Source organism: Vicia villosa, unplaced genomic scaffold (genome assembly GCF_029867415.1).
Source record: "Vicia villosa cultivar HV-30 ecotype Madison, WI unplaced genomic scaffold, Vvil1.0 ctg.003440F_1_1, whole genome shotgun sequence".
NCBI classification, from domain to species: Eukaryota; Viridiplantae; Streptophyta; class Magnoliopsida; order Fabales; family Fabaceae; genus Vicia; species Vicia villosa.
In genome coordinates this window covers 136,902-159,652 of record NW_026706205.1, presented here as the reverse complement: position 1 = coordinate 159,652, position 22,751 = coordinate 136,902, and the positions used below count along the sequence as shown (strand labels likewise).

At 35.5% G+C, this 22,751-nt stretch overlaps 2 protein-coding genes across 2 annotated transcripts; both read left to right on the top strand.

Annotated features, from left to right (window-relative positions):
* The first annotated feature begins 9,891 nt into the window (after nt 1–9,891).
* Nucleotides 9,892–10,600, top strand: LOC131640976 (non-specific lipid-transfer protein 2-like). Its single transcript, XM_058911321.1, has 2 exons — nt 9,892–10,285; nt 10,390–10,600. Exons 1-2 carry the CDS (start codon nt 9,936–9,938, stop codon nt 10,400–10,402), a joined length of 363 nt encoding a protein of 120 aa, XP_058767304.1. The 5' UTR covers nt 9,892–9,935; the 3' UTR covers nt 10,403–10,600.
* A 5,761-nt stretch (nt 10,601–16,361) lies between these two features.
* On the top strand, nt 16,362–16,721 carry LOC131640984 (uncharacterized). The gene has a single exon (XM_058911326.1). The coding sequence runs from the start codon at nt 16,362–16,364 to the stop codon at nt 16,719–16,721; it is 360 nt and encodes a 119-aa protein (XP_058767309.1).
* Nucleotides 16,722–22,751: the final 6,030 nt, after the last annotated feature.

Sequence of the window (22,751 nt, the reverse complement as noted above, 5' to 3'; positions counted from 1 at the left end):
GCTCTGATAACCCTAATCCATTTGGAGTTGATACACTCATTGTACATTAATCCAGAATAATTGGCGTCCTCTGTGGACCCCCGGTAAAACTAACCTGGGCCACATTCATCATACCCGACCAAATTATTGTCTTTGCCCTCACCCCATACCATGGTGAACTCGAAGACGGCTACTCCGACCAACGAAGAATCAAACATCGAGGGATGCACCTCAACGGAGATGCGTGCCACTATAGATAATCTTCAGCATCATAACCAATGTTTAGAAGACAAATTTCATCGTATCCTACAATGCCAGCATAGAGTTGATATTATGTATGAACTAGAGGCCCTAGACTCCTATCCTCTATCGGACGAGATATGGGAGACGCCCTTCCCTTAAAAACTTCAAACTGACATCATTTCTTAAGGGACACAATGACCCATACGAGCATGTGACCTCCATCAACACCCAAATGACCGTCATCAGAGCATCTGACTCACTGAAGTGAAAATTCTAGTCTGACACTTTCAAGGACACAATCTTGAGATTGTATATAGCCCCCCCGTACTATCTGTCACCCGCTATTAGGGCATGGTGAAGAAATTAGCCCATCAATTTTCTACAAACAGGAACCATAAGTTGACTGCCACCAGCCTATTCAACATATGTTAAGGGTCATCATAGTCATTGATGTAGTATCTCGTTCACTTCAACGAGGCGACTATCAAGGTGGTCCACCCCAATTAAGAAATTTTCTTGGAAGCGTTCCAAAACGGTCTCAAGGCGATACGTTTCAATGAATCCCTCGCATAGAGACCACCAGCAATGTTGGAAAAGGTAGTAACACGAGCCTACTATTAAATCAATGGAGTGGAAATTAATGTGTAGAAAAGTCCCATGTTACAAAACGTTCTTTTGTTGATATTATTATCAGTATTTGATACTGAAATATTCGTAGCATTATTATACCCTTTATATTCATTGCGGGTTGGTTATTTGTCAGAACAAGTTTAGCTTATGATGTATTTGGAAGCCCCAATTCAAACGAGTATTTTACAGAAATCCGACAAGGAATTCCTTTAATAACTGGCTGTTTTGATTCTTTGGAACAACTTGATGTATTTAATAGATCTTTTTAGGAGGCTCCAATTACCATAGATATGACCTATCCCATTCTTACAATGCGATGGTTGGTTGTTCAGGGACTAGCGGTACAACTGAAGAAATATATCAAGAGCAACTCCTATGGAGAATCAAGTGGATCCCTTTCCCAAAACTGAGTCTTGTCGAGTGGCCCAGGATCCAAGAAGGATAGAGAGAAGGCTAAAACTGGTGAGGATCGAGCTATTCGCCATACATTTAACATAATTGCATGAGGAATTATCGAGGGAAAGATCCATAGTATCACCCAGAAATAACAAACCCGCTAGGTCTTGACCATGAATAGTTATCCCATCGACCCTGAAATTAATGAGTAATTTATTTTACACATCAACTCTTATAAAACTTTTCTCTTTGACCAAGTACCCAATAGTGTGACTTGAAATGAATACAAGGAAGTCATTTATTTTATGATCATCCATTTTGTTGGATTTTCATCCTTGTTTTCGTGATTGTCATCTCGCTCCTCCTCAAGTTTTACCGCTTCCAGTTGATCAATTCCTTATTCGGTGTCCTTGAGTACGTCTTTTAAAGATACCCCCGCATCATGAAATGAAATACCTTTTTTGATGTTTCTTAGATGAAAGACATTTGAAGTAATCTTATATATATTACCAAGTTAAGAACTTTTTTTGTTGTCTTCTTAGGTCAGAAATCCCTTCTTCATTGCCACTAAGTCAATAAATTAGAGAGATGTCACCCATTATATGTAATGAGCATCTATAACAAGAACCCATATTCTCTTCATAGACCCAAGAAATTTTTCCTACAATATCAACAATAGATTCTAGGTACCCAATCTTCATTGAATCCTTGATGGTTAGTGAAACTTTGGTTGCATTTAGGCAACCATTGATAAATGACCTTAGGGACCAAAAACCTCCTAAGTTTGCATTTAGAAATGGCATGAACTTTCATACAACAATAGTGACAAGTAAATTTGTGAGAGGAATTGTCTTTACAATTTGGATTCTTTTTAACAAAACTATACCTTTTCACAAACAACCCCATATCTTTATCATTTGAATCTTCATCGGCACTAGAATCACTATCATTTTGCTCAATTGTTGAGGACCTCTAACTAGAAGCCTTTAGAGCAATAGACTTATTTTCTATCTCCTTATCCTTGTCTTTCGCTTTCTTGAACTTCTTCTCATGCTTTTCTCATGTTTCTCTAAGCAAGTGAGTTCTTGCTCATGTTCTTCAAGATTACCAAACAATGTAATGAGGTCTAGTGTTGTATGACATTAGCTAATTCCTTAATCGCGATGACCTTTTGTTTCCAATCCCTAGTAAGATACCTCAAAACTTTATTAGTAGCAATTTTATTAGAAACCGGTTCCTGAAGTGCATTCAAATGATTTATGAGACGAGTGAACCTCTTTTACATTTCGGCAATGGTTTCACCATTCTTCATACTAGTTCAAACTCTTAATTTAGTGTACTTATTCTAGCTAGTTTGACTTTATTAGTTCCCATATGGGTAACTTGTAATGTGTCCCACATAGCTTTAGTGGTTTCACAATGGGAAACACCATAATATTCATCAACACCAAGAGCGGATATGAGAATGTTTTGTGCTTTTCAATTGTAACTCCACTTTTTCTTATCATTATCATCCCATTGTGCTTCGAGTTTAGGTGTGACAACACCATTATCATCGGTCAAGGTAATTTGAATTGAACCATTTATAATGGCATCTCACACACCCTTATCGTATTAATTGACATGAATGCGCAAATAATCTTTCCAATAACCATACTTTTCACTGGTGAAAATAGGCACTCTATTGTACTCCCTTTTAAGTTCAGTAGCCATTATCTAATAAGCATATTGAAGCACGGAATGAACTGGAGCTCTGACACCACTTGTTAGACGAAGATAACTTATCTAGTGGGAGGGGGTGAATAGATCCCCAAGTTAAAATGACCTTTTAAAACTATTTTTGAAAATCACAAAAGTTTTGGCAAGCGAAAGATTTAGCCTAGATCAAATAAGTCTTCTAAACCGAACCGATTATTGGAAACTCGAAATTTTATAACAATGATAAACAATTAACACACCAAGTTGTCAATCAAACGTTATTGATATTCTGGTATCAGATTTGTGAAGTCGAATGAGATGTCACGACACGATATCTAAGTTATGAACACGAATGATAACAGTAACAATAAAAGTGCAAAAAGTAAATAACACAGCGATATGTTTACCCAGTTCGGAACAATCCTTCCTACTCTGAGGGCTACCAAGCCAGGATGAAATCAATATCCGATAGTATCAATTCAAAGTTAAATAGCCTCGGTTTACCCTTCTCACTTAATCACTATCCTTTCTATGACTTCTACCTAAGACTCACCTAGGTATGAGGCCCTCCTCAAATCCCTTCCAATCACAATCCATGTGACAAAAATAAAAACCAAAGAAAAATAACCAGAAGATACTCTTCCAAAACAAACTACTCCTTGATGCTTAAAAGCTTACGAGGTTGCAAATACTCTTCTTGCTTAAAAGCTTCAGAGATCAAAATAACATTCAACCCCTAAAGGTTTGTGAATGTACACATATGGAACACACAGAAAATAAGGATTCATAAACCCCAAAACAAATGATATCAGTTCCACACCTAAACTAGGTTACAACCCTTCTATTTATAGCTATGTCTTTTTCTGAACTGGGATTCAAATAGCAACAGTAAGGCTGCCAAAATTCTGCTACTTGTTCTCCAAGAAATTAGGTCTTCAATCCAATATTTCCTATAATGTCTCAAATAATAGACAACATGGAAATCTTATGATTGAAACCATCTTGGCAAAAATATCAGCTGATTGATTTCTTCGAATATTCTGAGCTTAATTAAAGATTCTTGTAGCAAATAAAACCGCCTGATCCACTTTCCAGATCAGCTTCTGTAGTCAGGATGTCATGACTGAAGGATAGAAAAACACTTAGAAAGGGGGGGTTTGAATAAGTGTGACTTTAAAAACTCTTAAGATAAAAACAATTGCACAATGATTTTTATCCTGGTTCGTTGTTAACGAAACTACTCCAGTCCACCCCCTTAGAGTGATTTACCTCACCTGAGGATTTAATCCACTAATCAACCTTGATTACAATGGTTTTCCACTTAGATACCTTCTAAGTCTTCTAGAGTATTCTGATCACACCTTGATCACTCTAGGAACCTTTTACAAATTAATGTAAACAAATTCTTACAAGAGTATTACAATGCTTCTTAATAAGCTATAATCACAACTGTGATATTTCTCTTAAGTTCTAAGCTTAAATCTCCCTATGATATTACAAAAGTAATGTGAGGTTGAAGATGAAGTTTGAGAGCTTTTGAATTTGACAGCGTTTCTGTATTTTTGCGCAAGAGTTGTGTATTCAACTTCTCATCAGAACTTCTATTTATAGGCGTTTTGAGAAGATGACCGTTGGGAGCATTTAATGCGTTGCGTGATCCGTACAACATTGCATTTAATGTTTCACTCTTTTGTCAACTACCTCGAGCCTTGCTTTTCCTGCTTTAACTGACTTTGCCTTTAATAGCTTATAACGTTCCCTTTGTCAGTCAGCGTAGCCTGCCATCTTGTACTTGCTTCTGATCTGATCTTTGTAGATACAACGTTTGAATTAATCAGAGTCAAACAGCTTGGTGTAGAGCATCTTCTCGTCTTCTGACTTTGAAGTGCTTCTAGCGTGATACCATAAGAACTTTAGTGCTTCTACTTCTAAACTCAAGTTCTTCTGATGCTTCAATAGACCATGTTCTGATTCTGCTTGACCATCTTCTGATGTCTTGCGAGAGCATGTTCTGATGTTGCATACTTGAACCTTCTGAGTCAGTGCTTCTTGCGCAGAAATGTGCATACTCATCATATATTTCCTGAAATGGAAAATGCATAGGATTAGAGTACCACATTGTCTTATACAAAATTCATATACATTGTTATCATCAAAACTAAGAATATTGATCAGAACAATTCTTGTTCTAACAATGACATCTTGTTCAACATGTTGAAGTCTGAATGCTAAGACATCTAGCATCTCTTCCAACATGATCTTCCTCAGTATGCTTTATCAAAATGCATGCCACCAATCAGAGAACCTTCAGTAATAATGGTTTCACTAAGAGAACCTATTTCTAATGAAATCAGTGAAATAATGTAAAGTGACAAATTATTAAACACTTGGTGTGCAATCGATTTTTCTGATTTTCCATTTAAGTTTGTTGATATCAAAAACCTCCTACAACCATTATATTGTAAGGGAGACAACAAACCAATTTAGCTTTAAACAATCAAAGGAAAATCTCTACGAATCAATTACTCAATCAATGTATTTAACAATTTTCTTAAGAAATGTAAATGAGAGAGGGAGCACGAGGATTTGCTTGGGCAGCTCACTAATCATCCTCGTTATGGCTATGTCTGCCCTCAATTCTAATCTGAATTGAGATATCAATCTTGCTTTGCAAAAAGTAGTTTACTAGAGAAACATAGCAATCCAAGCCTACAAACCATATATTTGATGTTGATCTGAGTTTGATCAAGTCACCCAACAATACTAATTGATTTGAATTCTCGTGCTACTCCTTTGCAAGAAAGCACCGTTCTTCAAAGCTTTCACTCATTCGAATCTAAATTGTGAATTATTGTCACCCCAGATTACAAATTGATTCACTATCTCACGCTACTCCTTTGCAAGAACCTCCCGTTCTTCAAGGCTTTCTCTCGATTTAATCCAAATTAACTCCTTGATCTTGGAGGAAAAACCCTTACAGTTTTTCTAAAAAACCCCTAAAGATTCTCAACCAATACACCGGTTACACCAACCTAAATTGGACATTATCAACCTAGCCCAGATGGCACCCAAAGTAAAAAAATAATTATGTGTAGTTTGCTTGTGTGTATGCATAGATGGAAGGTTGAAGATGAAGAGCAATATTTGTATGTGTTTGTAGTTTCATCATGTTTGAAACGATGCATGTACGAAGTATTTATAAGTGTGCAAGTTGGAGGCAAAAAGGGAAACATAGAAATTAAAAAAGAATGCATTTTTTCAGAAAAATAACAGCATGTGTCAACACATATAAGTCATGTGTCGATTCATGTTAATGCATGTGTCCAAATGTGTAAGGTTGTATGTCGACACATAGAAACAAATTCTATAGGCTTTAAAATTGCAGCACTTGTGTCGACTTGAAACTTGTATTTGTCACCACATAGTTGTAAATTTTGCAACAATATGTGTCGACCTAAAAGGTTGTATGTGTAGACACATGCAAAAAAAGTTGCAGGCTTTATTATTATACATTACTTGATTCATTTGCTCATGGACTTTAGGAACCTTATAGTAGCAATAAATTAGGATTCATGGTTTTAAATTAATATTCTCCCACATCTTTTAGTAATATTTATTCATATGTACATCTCACAATTGTGTTAGAGCTTTAATGTCTTTAAAACAATTCACACATTTAATTTAATTAAGCCATGAAAGAAAATATGTCATTAGTATGATCAATCAAAGTAATAAATCACTATGTGTTAAATATCATGAAGTAATGACCTACTGAAAAGTGAAATTTATAACCAACTGATAATAATCTAGTAGTGTATTTATTACCATTGATCTACAAACAATGAACTAACTTTCACTATGATTCACAATTAACCATAATATTAACTCATGTCTTTTACATGCTTTCAACTTCTTTATAACATTAATTGAAAGGCTCTTTTTATACTCCTTCATCTTCATTTCCTCAAGAATAAGTGAAATGTAAAAAAAGTCTAATAATTTAATATAAAAAATGGGAAAAAAATGAAAGAAAAAAATAGACAGGCTAAATTAAAATCTAGGTGGACAAGCCTGTCACTCGCCACCCTGTCTCCTTGGCGGGTGGACAAGATTTTAAAGCCCAGTTTCACTTGGCAGGCTTGTCCGCCTAACCCTTTTTATTTCGGGCTTAAGGTAGGGTGAGGCGGGACGAGCGACCTGTTTTCCACACCTAGACACGCACAGACATATATTTTTTTAGACAGTACAAAGTCCATTGCAGAAAATATAAATATGAATGAGATCATCAAAATTATGGTTGGGACATTTCATTTATAATTTTCTCATTTTCTTCTTATAGAGAAGTAAAATGATTTAATATGTGAAAATTATATTTTCTAACTCATCATTTTCTTTTCTAACCTTTATATTTAGATCATACAATTGTTGAAAGGAAACATTAGTTATGTTTACTTCATCATCTCTGTCTCTTGTTATAAGACAAAGATTAGCCTATTCTTTTGGTTCATTAAATTAAGGGTTAATAGTCATTTACCCCCTGTAATATAGGCATGTTTTTTTATAAACAAAGATGTATTAATAAGATACACAAGGGGTGCACAACCCATTACATACAAAACATGAAATCAAAGAGAGCTAACGCTCACCCTCCCTAAGAAAAACAAAGACATGGATAATTATTCCAATTCGACCAAACAAAATCAAACAACCCCCTTTTTCCTACGAGAAACCATTCCCACGACAACAATTTAATCATCCCACTACTATCAAAATGATTCAAAATACCCCCCTAAAAAAGAATAGAATTCCTACAAATCCAGATAACCCAACAATAGGTCAAGCCAAACAACCTACGTACATTACAATTAAACTTTTTACAACAACATACCTCTAACGCTTGCAAACAATCGATGATGGATCCGTCAATATCAAGTAAGTCCACCCGAAGCCAACGACAAAGGTTATTCCACCACCGCTTGACAATAATATAGGTGTGTTTTGATTTACCCCCCTTTAAATTTTTTTTAAAAAAAACTTCCTTGAAATATTAAAATTCTAAGTCTTTTGTCCCCTAGATGGCAAAATTACCCCCTGTAAAAGTTTTTATTTTATTTACCATCCTGGTTTTTACACGCTTAGAGGGGGTACCCCAAAATTATAGGAGGGGTAAATCAAAACACGCCTATATTGCAGGGGTAAATGACTATTATCCCTTAAATTAATTAGGGTAAATGTTTTCCAATGTGATATCCTTCTTGTTTTCTCCAATCTCATTTTGAATTTATTCTTCTTCTTTGAGTTTCATTCAATGTTTCTTTCTTTTGTATCTTCGGATTTCAATACTGGGTTAGGTTTTCATCACTAGTCTTTAAATCTAAGATGCTTGTTAGAACTACTAGTTTTAAAAAAATTTCTAGAGTTTTAACATTAGAGAAGCACATTTCAATATTTTCTTCATTATTGTTTGATATCTCTAATTATTAGACTTGTGTGTTCATCCTTTTCCTTTTAATCTTAATAGAATCTTCATAGATCATTTTAAGGGTGTCCCATATTTTTATTGTAGTGATATAGTTAGAAACATATATGTACTATCTATTTATTAATTCACTAATCATCAAGTACTTGACTTTAAAATCCTATTTCACTTTTTCTTTTTCCTCTTTGGTCCATACATCATTGGGTATGTTTGAAACAACTGGATCGAAATCATCAAATGAAATCAATGAAGTCACCATCGTCTGTTTATTTATCACAAGAAATGGGAAAGGAAAAACATCGAGCAAAACCTAAAGGGGAAACAAATAAAGGCCATACGACCAAGAGAAAATGGTAAGGGTGTCGGTTACGCAAGGAGAAGGAATTAGCACTCCTTACGTCCATCGTACTCGACGGGATCCGCTCTTGTTAGTCTAAATTTAAGGGTGTTATCTAAAAATCTAAAGCCTAAAGCTAAGGGAAACATATGAAAAAGGAAGAGAAAAGAAACATGGAGGAAAGAAAGAAATATATACAAGATTTGTGCTCGTTCAGGCCCCGCGACCTAATGCCTACGTATCCCTTTTAAGGAATTAGAGCAGCAGTAGTTCGGCTCAAAATTTTTTGTGTGTGTGATGTTAAACGTTGCATTCCACTGCTGCTCGACCTTTGGAGACTTACACAATTGTCGTGGAACGGAATTAACATGTGCTTAAAGCGAAAATAAAAGAAAAGCAACTAATGTTTTTGAAAAGAAAGAAAAGAAAATATAAATGGTGAATATATAAAAATATAAATAGCTAAAAAGGTGAAATAAACAAGTTAACCATTTAATCAATTAATTAAAAATTGATTAAATTAATTAACCAAAATAAAAAAAAAATCAATTAGTAAACTAATCGATTCTACTTAACAATTAAATCAATATTTAACTAATTGATTAAAAGCTTAAATTGTGAAATAAAATCGAACAAAAGGATTAAAAGCTAAATAAAATATTTTTGAGATTTTCAATATGAAAATAAAAGTCTAAATTTAAAATAAAAGCATGTTTTTGTATTTTTCGAATATCAATTAGAAATTAAAAGCAAAAATTAATAAGAAAATAAAAAGATTAAAAGAAACTAGTAAAACAAGAATAAAATGGGCTAAAAAAAAAAAACATAGAGGTGTAGTAAAGAGAAGTCTGTTGGCCCAATGAGTTCCAAAAGGAAATGGAAGTGTTAAAGAGTAAGAAAAAATACGAGAAAATACTACTAGAGAAGAAAAGAAGGACGGTGGGGAATTCATATACGGGTCCACAGTCGTTATCAAATCATTAAATGAAAAACGTATGATAATTCAACAAGTGTACAATAATTATCAAGTATACCATACATCATTAACTCAACCCAAGAATTTTGATGCACATTCATCAATCTTCTCATCTTGACACCTTATATTATTTTCAATATAAACTCACACACATTAAGATATTACACTCACCAAACAAACAAACAAAGAAAACAAAAATGGCAAGAAGCATGAAGTTAGCGTGTGTTGTTTTGGTGATGTGCATGGTAGTTATTGCACCTATGGCAGAAGGTGATATCTCATGTGCAGATGTAATTAAGGAATTTAGTTCATGTCTTACATATCTTGAAGCTCCTGATAATGCTAGTCCTTCAACTCAATGCTGTGGAGGAGTGAAGAAGCTTCTTGATGCCGCCACCACCACTGCTGATCGTCAGGCTGCTTGTAAATGCTTGAAATCAGCAGCCGGTTCTATTTCAAAATTGAATACTAACAATGCTGCTGCCCTCCCTGGCAAATGTGGTGTTAGCATTCCTTACAAGATCAGTACCTCCACCAACTGTAACACGTATGTTATGTCTTTCTTTAACTTTCACTCTCACTCTTATTGTTCTGTTGTTTTATTTTGAAGCATTGGTTGCTGACAAGTTTTTTTATTTGTTATATTGACAGCATTAAGTTTTGAAGATGATGGTGCGGTTTCAAGATTCTCATATGGAAACTTCTCACTAGTATTTTGAGAGTGTCATTTAATAATACTTGTTAAGAATAATATCTAATGAGAGTGGCGAAGGCTCATCTTATATGTGGTCCTATATCCATCCTCTTGTTGTACTTCATGTTTCGATGTATCAATCTAATCTTATAATTGAGTTTTATTTCCTGGATATTTGATAAATCTTCCTTTAATTTCAATTTTTTAAAATTTTATCAGTTTAGCGTCAAAAACATATTTATCAGATTATTAATAAAATCTAAAATTGATAGATACAACATATTTGTAAAAAAAATGGAATAGTGGAATTCATAATTGACTCTATGTATCGTAGCTGGCTCCGCCGTCTAATCAAAAGAGAATAGATCCTAGAGGGTGCAGTTACCGTGCATAGATAAAAATCTATGCACCATGCATAGATTATTATGGACCCTTGAATCAAATTCTAGACATCAATTGTTATTACTCAATACTCAATACTCACCACTCAATACTCAATACTCAATACTCAATACTTAATACTCAATACTGGATTAAAAACATGATCCAATGGCTTATGTAGGCTTATGCATGGTGCATAAGTAAATCCTTATACATATTAGCCAAAGCCGATCCTAGATGTCATCATAAAACACGGAGAGGTTATCTCTCCCTCTCACTCTCACGAATTAAAATTTTTTATTTTTGTAAATCTTCAAATGAGGGATGAAAAGGACCCCTTTTAGAGAAGGGCGCACACAGTGATCCAACCGTTCTTGTATGTAATCTTCATGCCATAGAAGGAAAAGAAAAATCCCACGGTAGGGGCGACCTCTAAATTCCTACAGAGAATTTTAAATGCCCTAATAAAGGTCCATATATTGGACATAATATGAGAAAGGACAACATTAATTTATAGTTTTTTGATGGGACAATTGAGGAAGGCCTTGAGGCAAAGGCTAGAGGTGTATGCATTATCCTTTCGGCCTACCTCTAGTATGATCATCCATTAATCGGATCAGTCGCCCAACTTTCATTTTCTGTCCGTAACGTGCGTTTGTGGGTGTAGTGTGTAATAAGTCAACAAAGAGTGTCGAGGATGTCACAGGGTCTAACCTTCTCTCATGGATTTATAGATGTTAACCACCTACTCCCACAAGGATTATGGGGGAACAAGCGAAATCAGTTCGATTGATCTAAGGCCCTTGAGGGGTTAAAAAAATAATAATAAACAAATAAATTAGTTTGAGTCCTCTATTTGTAACGACAAGCCAACGCTAGAAGCACCTAAGTCGGGGCCGACGCTAAAAATTGAAGCTAAAACACATTTTTCTTATAGTGATTGTAACACCCCGATAATTAGATTTAATTATTTAATTTATTATTTAGTTGTTGGATGTGATTATATGAGTCATTGTGAGTTATCTAAGAGATTATGTGACGTGTGATGCTTATGTTGATATGTGTGTGAGGTAGTAGAACTAATGTGTTACTTAGAATAATAGAATATAAAATAGTTCTAATTAGCATTATCATTATTTAAATAAAATAAGAGATAATGTGAGGTGGAGTTAGTGAGGGCATAATTGAAATATCATATTAAGGGTCCTAAGGCTAACTAGGTAAAAAGAGGAAAAACGAGAGAATTTTATTAGTCGTAGAATTTTGGAGTAACGTGAAAAGAATAGAGAGTTAGGGAAAGAAGGGAGAAGGAAAAGCAACCATAAAATTTGAAGAGAAGATCAAACTAGCCAATAATCTAAATTAAGGGGGTTATCTTAGTTATTATATTTGATTTAAGGGGTTGATAGTTGTATGTTGGGATTTTTGTGATGTTCTTGATGATTTGATGAACTATGATGATTGTTTATTTGGTTTGTGTGTTTAATATGATGTACAATGTTGATGATTCTTGTATTGGTGAATGATAACAAGATCTAGAGTCAAATCCACCATGTTTATGGATTTGATGGTCTAGGGTTTGATGATGATTCTTGGGTTATGATGAACTATTGTGCTTTTGATGTTTGTAATGAATTGTGCATGTTAGAATTAGTATAAGAAACCCTAAATCACAGAGAATTAGTGATTGAAACCTGTTTTTAGAAAAAGTTTGAGACTGGTATTATGCAGGTCACGCAGGAATTTTCTGCAGAATCGTAGAGCCCGCATAGCGCGGTGGAGCCCGCTTAGCGCGCTCCCCAGAACAAAAATAATATTTGAGGCAGAATGTATCGCGCTTAGCTTGGGTAGGAGCTCGCTTAGCGTGCTTTTGAAAATAAAGAAAAGGTCAAGTCAGTGAGGGACACGCTTAGCGCGGTCTAGAGGCCGCTTAGCGCTGTATACTGGGACAAAAATTATGATTTTTGAAAAATGATTTCAGATTATGGAAGCTTATGAATCATATTAATTTTTGAGTAATTTTCCTGAATTTAATAAATGTGTTTGGTTGGGTTTATAGGGCTTTTTAGCATGAAACTTGATTATGTGAATACATATATGTATATGCTTGTTGTGATGATGTGTAGTTGCGATAACTGATAACATGATGATTGTGAAGTATGTGGTGTATTGATTGAGATTTTTGTGATTCTTGTATAATTGAAACGATGATGTGATTGATGAGTAAATGAATGATGATTCCATTTTGAGTAGTCGTGGTCATTTATTATTGTGAAGTTATGCATCATGCATTCATAGCATATTTGTATAACGATAGTCCAGTGATGCTTGCAGGACAATTGGTCCAGTGATGGTCTCAATCCCATTGTGCAGATTGGGTGCAATATTGTGAAGTGCTTCGGTTCCAAGCAGGAATCGATCTTATGGCGGGGATCTTTGGAGAATGATGACTAAGTCATTAGTGAAGTATTGGTACCACATGCATGAGTCTATTGGTGTTGCATTGCATTGTTTGTGATATTGCATGATTGGGTGATGTTTGATTAATTGTGATGTGAATGTTGATTTTAATGATGATTTATGATTGGTTGGTGTGATGATGTTGTAAATAGATGATGATGTGCAGGTGTGAGTAAATATGCGAAGCATGAGGATACGTTGTGTTGGTATATGCGTGGTTGTTGATTATTTTTGTATCACTACCATATCTATTCCTTATGTCTTATATAGTAATTATGAAATACTCACTCTTTATGTTTGAATGTTGCCTCCACATGGGTAACGCGCAGGTAATCAGGAGTAGTCCGCTGAAGTTAGAGGATAGCTTCGTGGAGTCCTTTTTATCGTTTGCTTAGAATAAGGGAGTCTTGCTCTCATACGTAACATCGGTTCGAGAACGCTTGAGTTTTGATGCTTGTCATTTTTAGACATGTATATGTTGATTCTGTTACTAGGAAGTTCTTTTGTGTTAACATTGATGATTATAAGGTTTAACGGAGTTATGTTTAACGAATTGAAATTGAGACGAGACTATGAATTCCGTTGCGAAGTATTTGAGTAATTATGTTGAACTGTCATCCGATGTATGTTTTAAAATTGATGTAACCCGTGTTACGGAGCAGGACTTGCTATTGTGAAGTTTTTATGAAGGTGACACCCTTGTTGGTGATTTATTTGATTTATTTTCGTAAAATTATATGCGAAACATTTATGGGTTTTAGAAGCGTGTTATGTAACGCCCTGATTTTGATATTTATTTTAGTACGTATTTATTGGTGTATTCGGTGCTTAAATTGATATTTTAATTATTATTATATTAATTTGTTAATTTAACTATAATATAATAATAGGATGATTTAATTAAATTAGACTGAGTGTGTAATTAGTAAGTGGGGGGTGTACTAAGCCCATTAGTAATTTAACAATTAGTATGTTTTAATAAAAATAATAAGGAACTAAGAGGGGATAGGGAGATTAGTGAACATTAGTGAAGAACCAGAAATTCAGAGAAGAGGCTAGGGCAAGAGGTAGAAGAACCCCACCATTGTTGAGGAAAATCAAGCTTCAATCTAAGGTAAGGGGAGAATGGGTTCTTTAAATGGTGACTTAAGCATGAGAGGGTAGTGAGGGTTCCTTCCCCTCTTTAGGTTTCATAATATATAAGTTTGATTTCTCCTCTGAATATGTGAATTGATTTGATTTGTATGTTGTTCTTCTTGACTAATGATACTGTATGATTTTCTGGATGAAATTCTGGTTTGAATTGATGAATTATGATGTAGATTTGGATGTTGGTTGAGTTGCTGTTATGTTCATAGGAGAAACTGAATCTGAATGTATAACTGTCCAAATTGATGAGTAGAAATTGAGTTGTTATCATGTTAAATGAATGTAGGATAATAGGTTAATGAATCTAGACGAAAGGCATGAGTTAATAGGTGAAAATATGTTGTTTTGGAACTGAAATCGCAGACTGGAAGTGATGGAAACGAGCAGAAAACGAACTGGTGCGATTGCAGAATTCTGGGTTCACACTGGTGTTTCGCGTATGATACGCGTATTGGGTTGGGCCATACGCATATGAGGGACAAGCCCAGGGGCTATACGCGTACGATACGCATCTCTGTCCCGTCCAAAAACCCATCTTTGGTGGAACGCGTATGGTACGCGTATGGGGACGTGATGCGCGTATGGTACGCGTATGGTTAGGCTAGTGCGCAGAATTTCCCTTTTTTTGTGATTTTCTTCCAATTCTTGCGTATAATGAATACCCTTCTGATTTCCCTTGATTAGTAAGACTTAAGTAAATATAGGAAGGCTGTGAAAGTTATACATTTGGAAATAGAATTTTGTGATAAGATTTATGTTGATTGTTGGGAATATAGTTACATGTTATTAAACAAGTTGATAACCTAGTGGCTATGAGTTGGAGGCTGATGCCTTGTGTTGTTGAATTGTGTTTATTGGATGACCATATTGCATACATATGTCGTTGAGGGCTTATGCCCTATTGTTGGCCTGGATTGGCATTGTTGAAGGCTTATGCCTTGTTATCGCCTCTAAATTAATGGCAACTGTTGAGGGCTTATGCTCTGTTGGTACCACATGCATGTAGTGTCAATAGTCGCATTGCATTTCCCATAATTGATTGTTAATGTCATATATCGTTGTTGTTGTGTTGTTGATGGCGTGAGAATCTGTTTGTGATTGTTGTTTGTATTGTGGTGTAAATACCACTCCTTGCGATGTGATATTTCGTCGTATATTTTTGAATGTAATTCTCACCCCTTTTCTGTTGTTGCATCTGTGCTTCCTTGGAAGTACAGATAACCAGGTACCAGAGTAGTGCTTGGATTTCGAGTGTTACCTGATCGAGTCTTAGGAGTCGCTCTGATATGTTACACGGGAGTTTTGGGATGCGTTATGTTTTGATTTCCTTTCAGTTATTTTTTATTTGTTATGTATCTTGATTTTGACGTTATTGTTGGACCACCTGTTTAGTGGAGATGATTTATTTGTTGAGGCCGTAGTGCCATGAGAACTAATAAGTCGTTTTTTTTTTAATTTCCGCTGCGGTATTGGATTTATTTTAATGAAAACTTATTAAATAAAGTGATTTTTTATGGATTTTTAGTAGATGTGACATCCTACTCGTATTACTCTGATTATTTAAGTATTTATAATTTTTATAAATTCGAGATGGGAAATTGGGGTGTTACATGTTACATTAGTGGTATCAGAGCAGGTCGATCCGTCCGATCAGGTTATTGAGTCTGTAGTTTGACAGTTGGGTTACTGTCGGTAGTTAATTATAACTTTGATGCTAAGTTTGGTGTGAACAAAGTATGACTAGAAGAAACAGTGTTACAATTGCTGCTGCCTTAGAGGTTGTTGCTTAAGCTATGCAGAATCATCCTAATGCTAGAGTGATTGACGAGTCGCGTAGCTTGAGTATATTCAGAGGGAGAATCCGCCTACTTTCTATGGTCCGTATGATCCAAATGGAGCTCAAGAGTGGCTCAAGGAGATCGAGAGGATCTTCAGGGTGATGGATTATTCTGCAGCGCAGAAGATACATTATGGTACTCATATGCTGGTTGGAGAAGCCGATGAATGGTGGGTTGGCACTCGTCAGAGATTTGAAGCTATTGGTGAGGGGATTACTTGGGTTGTGTTCACTAGGGAGTTCTTGAGAAAGTATTTCCCTGAGGATGTTTGGGGAAAGAAAGAGATGGAATTCCTTGAGCTGAAACAAGGAAATTCATCTGTTGCTGTGTATGCTGCCAAGTTTGTGGAGCTTGTGAAGTTTTATCCATACTATAGTGCAGAGATGGTTGAGTTTTTCAAGTGTATCAAGTTTGAGAATGGGCTGCGTCCTGAGATCAAACGGGCAATTAGATATCAATAGATCCGTAGGTTTCCTGAGTTGGTGAACAACTGTAGGATCTATGAGGAGGACAGTAAGGCTCATTCAGCATATTATAAGAGTCACAATGAGAAGAAGAGGAGGAACCAAGACCGTGGTAAGCCTTATAGTGCTCTTGTTGACAAGGGGAAATAGAAGGTTTCTAATGGGAAGAAGACAAGTGGGGAGGGGCTCCTGCTACTGTCAAGTGCTATCAGTGTGGTGAACCGGGTCATCGTTCCAATGAATGTGAGAATAAGGTGCTGAGGTGTTATAAGTGCGGTAAGACGGGGCATCATGCTCCAGAATGTAAGGACGATGGTCTGATTTATTTTAATTATGGTGAACAGGGTCATATCAGCACCTAGTGCCAGAAGCTGATGCGTGTTATTCGCAAGTATACGAATCGCGTCAGAGTAGTATAAAAGATTATCGATCCCACAGAGACCAATTTTCAATCTATCAACTCTATTGCTAAGGTACTTATCTAAGGCGGATGGATTTAGTTGCAATATGTGCAGTGCAGGAAAATAAAGAGATAAAATAAATGCAGATAAAAAAACAGGCTCGAATGTAATTCACATTAATCGAGCAATATTCCAGTTGTATCTAGATAGAACTACTTGTGGGGTAATATTTTCTACTTATAGAAAGGAACAATTTAACAGGAACTTGTCGCTTTCGCGTACTAAGAACCGAGTTTACTCTTTAATCCAATCCTTTTCAAGACAGTTTCCTTCAAAGACCCTACGGACTGGGGCAAGGCTGGCTATACAGGGACAGTTCTTCTTTATACCTTTAAAGTTATTCTAGAAAGATTCACTGTGCATAAGAAACTGTTGAATTCGAAGAAAATTTCGGGAAGTCATGGTAAGCACATTCCACAACCTTTCAATATAGAGCCTTAAGACCAAGCAAAACACTTCTTAGTTTTAACCATACACGACCCACCTCAAGGGCATTTTTCGAACCCTCAAAAACATTACATAAATCATTATCATGCATCAATCATATCGCTTCACTCATGTATATCATTGCATTCATCTGACAAATAACCTAAAGCTTCGAAAAATGAACATGAAAAATCAAATTTCAACCGCAATTGGCACCCTGTAAAGTCCAATTGTCATTGGCATACTTGAAAAACCCACTTCACCTGTAACTCAAAACCATGATTTCGATCAATAAACCTAATAGTCATTTGTACTTCAAATTTTCAACCTTCACTCCTTGTGACAAAAAACATCAGGCCCCACATAGCCTATTCATGCCACAAAGCCAAACTATGTTGGCATTCTGCATATAGTAATCATCATTACATAGCATTGCATCCTTAAAAACGCATAGCATATCCATCGAGATGGAGCCTTATGCCATACAAATTCAAATACGCATACTTAGCATAAGCCATGATTAAAGCCTTTCTCAAAAGCACAGATAATTCCTCAGTCGAGACAACGATATTTCTCCGAAGAGAATGTTATCTCCACCAAAACTCCTTATTGGTATTCCTATAGAGTTTCCCTCGAAAAAGACTTTTCTACTTACCTTTGGCTTCTCACCAATTTTCTACACCTTTTTACATAAGAGATGTCACATTTTCCTTCTTCCTTTTGCATGAGAAATGTTCAATATCTCCCAACCTCAGAGATGATGATAATCGTTTCTTTCCCTAACCGCAAATTTGATGATGATTAGTTGATTACCCAAACCACAGAGTTGATGATGATTAGTTGGTTACCCCAACCGCGGAGTTGATGATGATTAGCTGATTGTCCCAACCGAAGCGTTGATGATAATTGTTGACTACCTCAACCGCAGAGTTGATGATAATCATTTCTTTCCCCAACCACATAGTTGATAATGATTAGTTGATTACCCCAACCGCAAAGATGATGATAATTGTTATAACCACAGTCGTAGTAATAACGTTGATCATATTTCTTTCTTTAACTGCATAGTTGATGATAATCATTTTTTACCCTAGTTGATGTATGTCATACCCTAATTTTGACCCCCCTGAGATGTCATATCTTCAGGCTTCTAATCAGATCAAAACAGATACTCAGAACAGTCACTTGTTCATTTGATGCTCAATCGAGGGTGTTCAGAAACAAAAGAACTCAGGAAAAGGATCAATCAATAGAAGAATTAGTCTCTAATACAATCATGGGACCCAAAAGCTTCATTTTTATTCACCTATGATTGATCAGACACCCAGCCATCTGAACTCAGGTTTACTCAGGTCACCAGACTAGGATTTTGAGCCTATCAAGGACTATAATCAGGGATCACATTTGGGAAACCCTAAGAAGCCCCAAGGTGTTTTTCAAAGGCTTAAATCATCTTCAAATGATCCATATAACAACATCCATTGGGCATTACACCTCAATTCAAGATCCACGGTCATCAATTTCATCTGGTCGACAATTAGGGTTTTTGACCTAATTCACCTGGACAGTTGACTTTTAATCAAGACATGAACCCAAAACTCAAAACATGGTTCAAGAACTTCTATTACTTCAACATAGTCCATTCATATCATTTATTTGAGGAGGAGAACTTGGTTCATCACAAAAGTCCAAAATCTCACTTCATTTGAAAAAAAGTCAACTGTACAGAATCACCTTTGACTTTTAGGGTTTTTAGTCAAACCATGACTTTTAAGGATCAATACCATCAATATATTGTTACTAAAGTCATTTGACCAAAGAAATTCAAGAAAATTCATCAAGGATCAAAAAGTCAGGAATTAGGGTTTTTAAGGGCATTGTGGGAACTCAAAATTTCACCTACACAACTCCAAAAACTTCCAACATGAAAGTTGTAGGTCTTGCAAAATAAAACAACATCTTACATAGCAACTTTTTTCAAGAAATCAATCATTTAAGAGATTTGGGAATTTTGAAGTTTTAGGTCATAAAAACTTAAAAAAATTTCTAAGTGTTTTTGACCTAGTTTTCTTCCAACTTTGGCCTCATTTTTCACAAATTTCCCAAAGGATTCTGAAGAAACCCCAAACTAATGATTTGAAGTAGATGTTTAGGGCTTTCCAAATTTTGCTCAACATTCTCCAAATTCATTTTGAGCTAGGAGTTATGCTTGTTCAAAGTTGGCCTCATGAAGTAAAATTATAGGTCATGCATCATTTTGGAACTTTGCAATTTTGTGCATATAGCCTCACTTATGGATGCTACACGACCCATAACACATCTGCAAACATGCCATGCATTCATTTTCACCATGGCATGAAGATTGAAGAAGATTCCCAAAACAAGAACATGTGATTATGTAATGATTACATTTGGGAATTTATGGCAAATTGATGAATCATCAAAGGAATCTTCCCATCAACCAATTAGAGCTCATTCTGCATCAGAAATGTTCCCTAAGATCAGATGGAATCAATGGATAGGGAGCTATCTCGAAAATGCAATGATCACACTTGGATATTCTTTGAAATTTCTTCATGCTTAAGGTACCAAGTTAACCTCATTAAGCAAGCTCACTATATTCAATTGCTCTGCATCCATTTGCCTATAAATACAAGTGCATTCCTCAGTATTAGACACACCAAAGCAACTTTATTCCTTGCTTTCTCCTTCTCTCTCTCATGCTTATGGTTTTTCAAAGTCCTTTGGCAAGAAGAATCGTTTTCTTCAAATCAGAGCTTTTCTTTGAGAATTAAGCATTCTAACATCTCAAGGGGGATCATTTGAGGTGATCCAAGCACCTGGATCGTTTCTGTAGGTGGAGGAACACCATTGTTGCCTTCACTTTGGAGCTTATGCAGTTCGAGGTCCATGGAGTAATTCAGAAGGTGTCAAGCGAATCTAAGTGTTCAAACACGTTCCTTAGGGTGTAGTGAAGCTATTCAGATGGTCGCAGCTCATCTGTAACTGCATATTCATCATCCTCCATGTTCACTTGGAGCTCAAATTGAAGGGGTCGGGTAGAACAATTCAGAGGTATTCGAGCCATAATAAACATTCAGTTAGCATCATTGAGTCCCAAGGAAGCTTTTTGGATCGTTCATACGAGCCCAGACGTTCTCCATCAAGCTCACGACCTCCATTTTCAGAGGTATTTTTTCAAGCTCCAACACCCTAATTTAAGTACGCTTTTCAATATATCTCGATACCAGTTTGTTCATCATCATTAGAGGATTAAAAACCCTCTATCATCATTCATTTATTCATCTTGTGCATCATTTAATTTTAAATTTAGGGTTTATGTGTTCTTCGTGTTCATACTGAAATTCTTTAAGTACACTTAGAATAAATAAATTCTGAGATCATGATCATGTTCCTCGTTTGAAAACGAGCAAGTTTGATGTATGAATCATTTAAAATGGTTGAGAGATGAGAGAGTTCAGAAATCCAAGATGGAGGAGCTAGAGGTTGAAGATGATAATGGTGGTGGCGCCATTTTTTTGAATTCTTAGGTTTAAGTTTAAAATAAATTTAGTGGTAGTTGTGTTATTTACGAATTCATCGTAATGGCTCAATGGTTACAACGCGCGTCCATAGTCTCCTCATGCCCAAGGTCTGGGGTTCGAATCCCCCTCGCCTCAGACCTTTTGATTTTATTTTCTTTTTTCCACTCTATGCACTAGACAACACACATATTGCAATGAAATCCCCTCTATCCAACCATGCGCGCGTTGGCTGGTTGGTGTGTGTTTTGATTGTTGGCTTCAAGGGCGTGGGTTCAAACCATGGTGAGGCCAAAACATTATTTTTTATCACTTTTCCTCTTCATTTTCTTCACAACTTCACACAATTAATTCACTTATCAAATTAATTCATTTTTAACTTCATTTTTCACACTCTTGTTAATTTATATATATATATATATATATATATATATATATATATATATATATATATTTATATATTTTATGAATAATCAAAAAAATCACAAAAATATTATTTATTTTATATATTTTTTTTAGGTTAAAAAATGGTGTTATTTTAAGTGTTTTAAATATATTTTAATGCATGTTTTCATTGAAATTTCAAAACGTAATATCTCATAAATATTATAGTGGTAAAATCCTAATCATTTAGGTCTTAATTAGGTATAGATATTATCTTTACTCTAATTAAGTTGACTTTCGTCAAAATTCAAACTGTTTTCAAACTTCAAAGTAAACAGACGATCGAGGTTTTCAAACAACAGAACCTCGCATCTTCTCAACTGTTTCTCATAAACAGTAAATCAGTTTTTAAATTAGGCTTCTAATAGAGTGTAAGTCCCAACACCTTTTTCTTTTCTTAGTTTGTTTTCAAAAACTGTATTTACAAAATCTTCTTTTTATTTTCAAAACATTCTTCTGGTATTTGAAGGGCATTATTCCCGATGAAACTCTTCAGATACCTATGTGACCTATGTCCATCTTCACTTCTTCTGTTTTCAAAAACCTTTAACTGTTTATCATAAATATTCAACGGTTATCAAATTGCTGGTAAGGCTTTGTACATACTTCTTCAAAGGCCTCCACTCCATCCAGGTTAGGCTTTACAAGCTTTCAATTTACAGTCTTTATTTAAATTACCATCAAATATAGAACTGTTTATATATTAGAACTACGTTTGAGTATAAACCCTAGAACAGTTAAACTATATATATTATAGGAATATGGCCTAGGATTGAGAATGTCTTCCCGGTGAAGGCTCTTTCCTAATTAGAGATCTTTAGTTCAAACCCTCAAGATGAATTATTCCCGGTGAAACATCTTGAAAAAAGCCTTAGAACAAAAAGTAGGATACATCCACCCAAAGAGGAATTATTCCCGGTGAAACCTCTTACCCATTTGCTTAGAGCCAAAATAAGTTCAAAACCACATAGCTTTCTCTTGTGCTATAACAAGGACCCTCGATGACCCTCGATTAGCCTCCTCTTGGGCTTTGTACAAGGACCCACAGGCTTCTTAAAAGCATTTCCAGCTTCCTCTTGAGCTTGTATACAAGGACCCATCAGGTTTCTTATAAACATAGGAATAGGTCTTTAGTTACCTTTTAGCCTATCCTG